The sequence below is a fragment of the Poecile atricapillus genome, chromosome 3, assembly GCF_030490865.1.
Source record: "Poecile atricapillus isolate bPoeAtr1 chromosome 3, bPoeAtr1.hap1, whole genome shotgun sequence".
In the NCBI taxonomy this organism is placed as follows: domain Eukaryota; kingdom Metazoa; phylum Chordata; class Aves; order Passeriformes; family Paridae; genus Poecile; species Poecile atricapillus.
The window spans coordinates 124,313-133,676 of record NC_081251.1 but is presented as its reverse complement, the minus strand read 5'-3'; the positions used below and the strand labels follow the sequence as shown (position 1 = coordinate 133,676).

Sequence of the window (9,364 nt, the reverse complement as noted above, 5' to 3'; positions counted from 1 at the left end):
GAATAATATAGAAATGAAAATATACAGATCTATACTAAAGAAATAAATAGAGGGAGATATATATATGTATATATATACATATACATATATAAATATAGCCATAAAAAAGAAATAAATACATGTAATCCAAATCTAGACAAGTATATTAATATTCAGTATGCAAACTATATGGATAGATGCTAATATAATATGTTTTAATATCTGTTATGTATTATATCTATGTGTATAAATATAGAAGATCAATATGATAGAAATAGATATTAAAACTATTTAAATCAGGGGTCTTTTTATTTTTTATTTTGTTACAAGCAGGGCTTTTGAATAAATAATATAGAAAGGAAAGTATACACATCTATCCTCCAAAAATGAATATAGGGTGGTACCTATATATATATTAATATATATAGCCATAAAAAAGAAATAAATACAAGTAATTTAATCTAGACAAGTAGATTAATATTCAGTATGAAAACTATATGGATAGATGTTTATATAATAAATTTTAATATCTATTATCTATTATGCTAATAGAATATATTTTAATATCTGTTATGTATTATATCTATTTGTATAAATAAAGAAGTTCAATATGACAGAAATAGATATTAAAAATATTTAAATGAAGGGCCTTTTTGCTTTTTATTTGGTTAGAGGCAGGGCTTGCTAAGTTCCGATGGGGGGTTTTTTGGGGCGTTCCTTGGAGAAGGGTTTTTGGAAGGGGGTTGCACACGTTCTTTCTTGCCGGGCTTCTTTGCACGTGGGGGGGCGATCCCCGCCCAGCCCCGGGCTGAGCTCTGCGGCAGTGCTGCCACCTTGTGGCCACAGAGCGGTACTGCAGCTGTGCCGCGGCGCGGGCGGGGCCGAGCCGAGCCGAGCCGAGCCGAGCCGAGCCGAACCGAACCGAACCGAACCGAGGCGTGCCGTGTCGAGCCGGGACCCCCCCCCCGCAGGAGCCGGGTCGGGCTGATTGCCACACTGAAGTTTGCGGCCGGCCGGTAGGACCCCGGCAGAGGCGTCGACTCCAATGCCTGCCGCCGCAGGCGCAGCCGCCGCCCAGCTCCGGAGCCGCTGAGCCCCGCCGCCACCGTCCTCGCCCCGGGAAAGGCGGCGGAAAATCAGCCGGAGTGCTCGGAGTCGGCCGGCTTCGTCGGGTTTTTCGTTCAGGCAAGTAAGGTAGACAGACGCGCTGAGAGCAGCGGGGGCCTCGATCGTGCCACAACAAAGATGGCCGCTCGGCCGGAAGTGGCTTCAGCCACAACAAAGATGGCGACGAGGAAGGGCGGAAGTGACGTCACGCCCCTCACAAGATGGCTGCCGAGTCGCGGCTGGCTTTGACCTTCCAAGCATGGCGGCCGAAAAGGCGGGAAAATGCAAGGACCCCGGGCGGTGGGTGTCTACTCGACTGCCTGACAAACACCCCGACGCCGACGCCGCTCCGGCGCAATTTTCCGCGGCTTTTCCGGCCGTGCCGACACGGGCTGTACGCTCAGCGGCGCCGGGGCCGGACGCGAGCCAGCCGGGCGCCGACAGGCAGAGGTGAGGACGCCTCTCTCTGACGGGGTCCTAGCCGCGGCCGCATTTTTGGGTTTGGCCCTCGCGGCGACCCGTACCTTCCCGCCGCTCCTCTCGCTCCGTTCTCTCCCCCCGGCCCGGGGAAATGGAGGAACCCCCCGATGGCTTCAGCTCCCAACGGTCGCTCCCCGGCGCTGGGTCCAGAGCGGCCCGAGGAGGGGATGCTCTGTGTGCCGGAACGGTGAGAGGTGCAGGCGGGTCGGGGGGACTTTATCCACCGAGTATATACCTGGAAGTATAATGATGATCAAAATAGATATTAAAAAATATTGAAGATAAACGGGCTGCTTGGTTTTTATTTAGTTAGAGGCAGGGTTTTTAAATAAATAAGAAAAAAATAAATAAAATATTTCAAGAATGAATATGTAAAGGTATAGAGAAATATATATATATATATATGTAGGCATAAAAATAAGTAAAAATAAGTAATAGAAATATATGCATATATATTGATTTATAATCTATAATATGATTTCTGTACGTATAGATGGTAATATGATATATTTTAGGATATGTTATGTGTTATGTATATCAACAAGGTATATAAATCTGATAAAAAATATATATTAAAAGATTTTTAAATACCGTTTAAGATAAAGGGACTGTTTGGTTTTTATTAGGTTTGCTTCGGGGCTTTTAAATAAATACTACAAAAATAAAAACATAGAAATGTATATTAAATATATCAAGATATAGAGATATGTGCAACCAGAAAAGTAAAGAAATAGAAGTAATGCAAATATATACAAACAGGTTTATGTTTAATCTATATATATACATTATATTTATTTAATAGATGTATTATATATATAATAAATATATATATAATTAAAATGTATATAATATATTTAATATATAATAATATATGTATACATGTTAAAATAATATATTTTGATACTTTATATATTGTGTGTTATATATAAATGAATATAGTATATAAATTTAAACACATGTTGTGGAAATAGATGTTAATTTTTTTTTTTTTTTATTATTTTCATTGTTTTTGTAAGTTTCTCAGAGGCAATCCTCCCGTTGCAGCTGCTGCCAGCACTGAAAACCTGTGTGCTTCGTGGTGTCCATCGCCCAGCTGGCAACGATTCCCTGGTGTTTGGTGCATTAAGTCACACCCAGCTGTGTGGGATGGCAGGTGAGCACATTGCCCGAGCCTTTTAGCTTTTCTGGCTCACACACAACTTCCTTTCCTTTTTTATATGGAAATCAGGGAAGAGGGTAGTGTATATTAGTATATTAGCATTTCTAGCAGATTTTTAACTGCCACTGATGCCCGTTCATCTTTGCAGTGTGGGTTTTCATGCTGACAAATCCTCTGCTTTGCCTTCTGCTCAGAGTCAGGTGGGCCCTTTATTGAACAGATTTATCTGCTACAAGGCTACACAAAAGGATGGAAAGGAGGAACACAGGGGGAAAAAAAAATAGATGAAAGGCCATGCATTGATCACCTGATGTACTCCAGAGACAAACATGGCTATTACAGGTAACATGGAGCAGCCCTTCTGGCCTTTTCAGTTGTATTCAGAGAGATGTTTGCCTGCTGTGAATATCTGGGTGCTTGGAGTTCACTCTGATTTTAACAAGCCCATCAATAATAAAACATTGTATTGATAGAGCAAGATCTACTTCTGTAAAGTTGTTGCTCCACAGAAAAGCAGCATAAAGAAGCTAGCTGGATTATTTGTATGATATGTAGCTTTTTTAGGATGTTTTGTTCTTTATATGGTGTTCATTTCAAATACAAGCGTGTGAACTTTGTGTTCCCTTTTAGGGGCTGGTTCTGGGTAACAAGGAAACACAAGGCCTAAACACCTCTGGCTTGTCTGTCCAAGGATCTGCCTCAATTGTGGCTCCCATCCTTCTGAAGAACTCTTCAGCACAGTGAGTTACCTTCTATAACTATTTATTGTTGTATTGATGTTGTGAGACCTCATTGCTGGGTGAGAAGACCAGGGGAAATTAAAGGCTGTATGCCACTGTTACTTCCCTGAATTCTTGTACTCTGTTAAAATCAAAACAAAAGGGATTTACACTGTAAGAAACACTTAAATGTAAGTTAAGGTAAAGGTCACAGTGCTAAAACCTAAGAGCAGATAGCCTTGAGCTCCTTTATATTCCTACTCCTGCCTCCAGGGTATCATCAGCTATCCCCTAGATCTTGCAGTGGAAGAGATGCTGAACCATCAGCTGTTCCATATTCTACACCACGTGTCTTTTTACCATGCTCCTCTGAGAAGCATCTCTCCCTTCTCTGTTTCTTTGCAGACAAGAAGGGAGAAATTGGGATTGCCTTTGTTCTTTTGCCTGTTCATAAAAAGGCCGCTTGTGGCTGTGTGCAGTGGCAACTGCATCACAGAATCTTAGAGGTGATTATTCGCAGGTTAAGGAAATAATTCCCTTTTTTGTCACTGCTGCGCTGAATTTCATAGGCGTGTGTGTGGCTCGATGCCTAAGATATTTAAAGCAGGTTTTATTCTTACAGGGGTTTTGCACACTAAAGTGTGCGCCCAGGTTTTGTTTCCAGAAGTGAGGTGTAGCGCTGGGTGTTTCATTTGGTGTGTTACTTGTTCTGTTGTGTCAATAACTGCAGTGTCCTCCCTGTGCCTGTGTATTGCAGGGGCAGTCGAGTGCTGGTTATAAAGGTGGTGATAATTAGGAATAAGCTGTTTAAGCTTGGATAAATGTTTAGAAATCATTGCTTAGATATTGCTGTGTAAAACGCTCGCTCGCGGTGGGAGAATTCTCCAGGGTCAAGCTGTTCAGGTATGTGCAGTTTATTATATGGGTAAAGAGAGGGGAGAGCTGTGTCCGCCACCAGCCTCGGCGTCCACGTGGACGTTTCATTCGTTTTCCATTTATTTTATTCTCTAAATCTTCAGAGTGCCAGGAAAATACCGGGTTTTTTTAATGTAGGGCCATACTGGAAATACAAAACGTTCTCAGCTGGGCTCTCTTTTATAATTTTGGCTGTGTTCTCGGCCAATAGAAATGAGCAGAGGACAGAGCAGAGGCAGCTCAGTCCATGCTCCACAACATGGGATATTTTAGCTCATTCCGTAATTAAGAGACCAAAAGCCAAAAATGTTCCTCTAGAAACGAATGGCTTTCCCTGTTTGGGGTATCTCACTGTCCTCTCCTGGCTGCATTATCCATCTGCAGACCACTCAGTCTCCCCCAAGCTCTTCCATTAAATTCCCAGCCCACATTGCTTGGACCAGCATCATCTCTCTTAATTCCTGCCAGCCTGGAACTTGTTCATGAAGTTTCCTTTTATAGCTCCAATTGTTTGCACAAACCCAGAGGAGCCGCTTGGCCGAGAAAGTGCCCAGTGGAGCATGTGGAGCCTGGCCCCAGCCAGGCTGGAACATCTCCCCGAATTCTCCAGGGCGTACAAAGTACAGCTGCACTCTGCAGATAATAAATGGAGAGCTCTGGGAGGCCTGAGCAAGCAGAATTGCTCATTTTTAATTCACAGCCTTGGAAATCAGGGGGGTTTTGAGGTGAAATTGTGCCCAGAGTTCCTTTGTCCGGTGGTCCCAGGGAGCCTTAGCGCTGCCCCTGGATTACAATGCAGGTTTGTCTGAGGTGCCTGCACGTAAAGAACGTCCAGAGTCACCTCTGACTTCACTGGAAGGTGCATAACCCCCTTTTTGGGGTTTTATTGCCAGGTAAGGGACTCTGCCCAGTCCTTCCTGACAGTCCACGTCCCTCTCTCCGTGTCCTACGTCTGTGTGACGGCACCGAGGGGCTGGGCTTCCCTGGAGCACCGCACCGAGATGGAGTTCTCCTTCTTCTACGACACCGTTCTCTGGAGGACAGGTGAGCCTGAGGCACTCCAAGGGCTATGGAAGAAGTGCTTCCTTCATGTTTTCCCCTTAGTTCCTGCACTGCCCCCAGAGTCCTGAGGAGTGGGGAACTCGGAATATTGCCTTCCTCTGTGCTTGCGGGGGGCTTAGGCAGCCGATGGCTGGCAGAGGGAGCGTGCAGCTGGCTCACTGGAGGGTGATCCCAACTGAACCCTGCCTTGTGGAGGTGTCCCAAACGCTTCTGGGGCTGGCAGAGCCCAGCAGAGGAGAGCGAAGGTGCTGTGTGGGCTCCCAGTGGCGCTGTCCTTGCAGGGATCCAGACGGACAGCGTGCTCTCGGCCCGCCTGCAGATAATCCCCATCTACATCCGCGAGGACGGACGGCTGGTCAGCGAGTTCAGGACGCAGGCCAAGTTCAGAGGTGAGGGCAGTGATCCTGGCAGGGACACAGAGCAGGGTCACACAGAGCTCTGCTCTGACGGCACAGGCAGCGGAACGAGTCCCTGTCCCTGCCGGGAGCCCCTCTGGCCCTGCGAGGTGGGGCCTCTCCGCGCTCTGCCTCCCGTCACCTCCTTGTCCTCCCCCAGCGCTGTTTGTCACGGAGCACCACAGCCTGCCAGATGTCAGGTCCTCTTGGAGAACTCCAGAGCACCTGGGAGGCATCGAATTTGACCTGCAGCTGCTGTGGAGTGCTCAGACTTTTGATTCTCCCTACCAGCTCTGGAGAGCAACCAGCTCCTACAACAGGTGAGGGCTGGGGGTGCAGTCCCCTCCAGCAGCTTCCCCCACAGCACCACGTTCTCCCTGGCACCCCTCCAGCAGCCACGCCAGCAATAGCACGGAATGCTCAGGAGCTTGGTTAGAGCTGGAGCACTGCTGTACTGAGAGAAAAATCAGCTCAGCCTCTTGGAAAGGAATTTTTCCAGCGGTGAAGCCTGTGGATAGACTGATCCCAGAGTCACACTTGGCCCTCGGGGACTGCCGGATGACATTGCTGGGGCAAGGGAGAGGTGCTGCCCTGGGTGAAGAGCTTTGAGCTCTGCTTGGTGGCTGCAGGGTCTCCTGTCTGTTCCCAGGAAGGATTACTCTGGAGAATACACCATGTTCCTGATCCCCTGCACGGTGCAGCCCACGCAGCCGTGGGCAGAGCCTGGAGCCAAGCCCCTGCCCTGCACGGCTCACGCTCCCGAGCGGTAAGAGGGCAGGAGGGCAGGCTCGGCCCCTTTGGGGTGCACACCTGTCCAGACCTCATCTCCCCTTTGTTTCCTTCCTTGTCCCAATTGCAGGTTTTTGATCCTGATCACCTTCCAGCAGACAAGCCGCCCAGTTCCAGTTGTTTACTCCCAGAACGCAAGAGTTTCAGATCTGTAACGACGAGAAGGTTTTTCTAATGGACCCCACCAAATCGGAAAGGTCTCTGGCAGAAATGGATTACAAGGGGGCTTTTTCCAAGGGTAGGATTTACCTCTCCTCTTCTGCTTGTGCCCAGCGTTTCTGCTTTCACAGCTTCCATTCCCTGGAGAGGAAAGGGCAAAACCCACAGGTAGCTTTGCCTCTTCTACAGCAATCATTGACATCTTACAGGCCTGTGAAAGAGCAGCGTGCTCTGGCACCGCGTTTTGTCACTCCCACCCACCGAGCCCTTCCCAAACAACCCAAACCCTTCTGAACACGGACACTTGGCTCTAGCAGCGTTTTCCTGCTTGGGAAATTTCACCTGCCCCTCTTTGTCCCGACCTCCCCAGGGCAGATCCTGTACGGGCACGTGCTCTGGCACCCGGAACAAAACCTCAACGCTGCTTACAAGCTGCAGCTGGAGAAGGTCAACCTGTGCACAGGCAGGGATGGCTACGTGCCCTTCCTCGACCCCACGGGTACCGTCTACAACGAGGGGCCCCGGTACGGCTGCATCCAGCCCAACAAGTACCTGAAACACCGATTCCTCCTCCTGGTGAGTGCTCTGCTCCTGCTTCTTCCCGTTTGGGATTTGCTCTGGCAACCCGCAGGTGGTGGCTGCAAAGGGATAAGGGAGCCCGTGGGGGATGTTTTGTGCTGCTGCTGCTGCTGCTGCTGCTGCAAGCTGTGAACACCAGATCAGTTTTTCCCCACCCTTGGAGTGTGTTCCTGAATCGGTGCCCACGTGTAGGTGTGGAGATGTGGCATTCGGACTAGATCCCTGACACAGGTGTTTGGTGGGGCTCTGGCTTCCAGCCTCCCTTGGGAAAGCAGACAGCATCCCTCACGACACTTCTCTGACTTTCCAGGACCAAAACCAGCCAGAAGTGAGGGATAAGTATTTCCACGATGTGCCTTTTTGACGCCCACTTTGCTTCCCAGCTGTCGGAGTTCCACTCGGTGAGCAGCACGCCCGGAGTTGATGGATTTACTCTCAAGGTGGACGCTCTCTACAAGGTATGTAGTACCCAGTGCTTTTGGTAGCCCAAAATGGACTTCTCTGTCCAGGACCTCCCAAACACTTGGTGAATTGTAGACTCTGGGCCTTCAGAATTCACCTCTGATACAAGAAATGAAGATTAGGATGTTAGTCCCGTAATTTCATTTTTTTTTTTTCCCTGAGGCACTCATGAGAAAGCTCTTTAAAAACACATTATTCGTGTTCCTGAAGGAATTAATGCCATCGCAAAGGCAGGACACCTCACGGGGTGGTCCGTGCTCCCGAGGAGCTCCCCTTGAACACCCGAGGTGGAGCTGCCCCGGGGCTGCCCCAGGGGCGGCGGGCGGCCGCTGCTGCACCGTCAGGAACCTTCATCCACCGAGGGACGCGGCGGCCTCTGCCAGGGCCAGGGCAGGAAAGTGAAGCAGGTGCACATGGAAGTCAAAGTCCACGGCAATTTGCACGACGGCACGGAAGTTTCATGGAGCACACGCATTGGGAAAAGCTTTTTATAAACTGTAAAATAAAGATAATCCAAAACTGAAAAGCCACCTGGGTATTTTTTTAGTCTGGTGAGGAGGGGCAGCTGTCAATTGCCCCTGCTCCCGTCTTAGCGGCTGCACCGCTGCCCTCCCTCCGTGCTGCTCCAGCTCTCCCGGGCTTAAGTGGGCAGGGTGGGGAAGCCAGCTCCCACCGCTGGCATGTGGGAGCTCTGAGCCAGCCGAGGAGCAGCCGGGTTCCTCTTCCTGTCCTCCGGAAGAGAGTAAGGCTAAAATCACCCGCTGTGATCGGGGTGTCCCTTCTTGCGCCGCCCCGCCGGTCCCCCTCATTCCCCTGGGGCGCGGCGGGCCGGAGCCCCACGGAGCTGCTGGGCCGGGGCAGGGAAGGACGGAGACGAGGGCGCCCAGCGCGGCTCGGGCCCCGCCGCGGCCTCGGGGCTGGCGGAGCGGGGGGGACCGGGCCGGGAGCGCTCCGGGGCTGCGGGACCGGCCCTGCCCAGGCCGGGGCGCCGCGTCCGCACCGGGACCCGCAGCGCTCCCGCAGCCGGAACCGCCCTCCCGCGGCGATCCCGGTACCGATCCCGATCCACCCCACGGGGGAGAGGCGGCACCGCCCGGGACCCCAGGGCGGACACCGGCAGGACCCGAACCCCCCATCCCAGCTCCGGTTGCGGGCTCCGTCACCCGCTTTCGGTCAGCCCCGTCCCGGCATCGCGGCAGGAGGGGGAGTCGAGTCCCGGCGAGGGAGTGCCCCGTCCCCAGCCTTGTCTCAGCCCCAATCCGGCCATGCTCCGCCACCCCCGAGACCCGCCACCCGGGGCCGGCCGGGGGAGAGGCGGCACCGCTCCGCCGGCGGACACCGGCAGGACTCTGCCCCGCTGCAGACCCCGTCCCGAGCCGCGGCCCCGCCGGGGTCGGGGCCCGCTGGTCGGGCCGGGGCTCGACCAGCGCCGAGCGAGAGTCGCGGGCCAGCGGCACGGGGGGCGGGGCCGCATGAGGAGCGGGGCCACGGGGCACAGCCCGACCGCACCTGGGAACTGCCGGGGGTCCCGGGCGGCGCCGCCTGTCCCCCATCGGGCG

At 51.4% G+C, this 9,364-nt stretch overlaps 1 protein-coding gene and 1 long non-coding RNA gene across 2 annotated transcripts; both read left to right on the top strand.

Annotated features, from left to right (window-relative positions):
• The first annotated feature begins 1,677 nt into the window (after positions 1-1,677).
• Positions 1,678-2,966, top strand: LOC131577984 (uncharacterized). The gene is made up of 3 exons (XR_009277351.1): positions 1,678-1,760; positions 2,583-2,719; positions 2,920-2,966. It is a non-coding gene; the product is annotated as an uncharacterized LOC131577984 (long non-coding RNA).
• Positions 2,967-3,372: 406 nt separating this feature from the next.
• LOC131577982 (extracellular matrix organizing protein FRAS1-like) lies at positions 3,373-7,739 on the top strand. Its single transcript, XM_058836291.1, has 7 exons — positions 3,373-3,465; positions 5,253-5,403; positions 5,703-5,810; positions 5,977-6,136; positions 6,466-6,582; positions 6,676-7,340; positions 7,654-7,739. The coding sequence occupies exons 2-6, from the start codon at positions 5,361-5,363 to the stop codon at positions 6,758-6,760; spliced, it is 513 nt and encodes a 170-aa protein (XP_058692274.1). The 5' UTR covers positions 3,373-3,465; positions 5,253-5,360; the 3' UTR covers positions 6,761-7,340; positions 7,654-7,739.
• Positions 7,740-9,364: the final 1,625 nt, after the last annotated feature.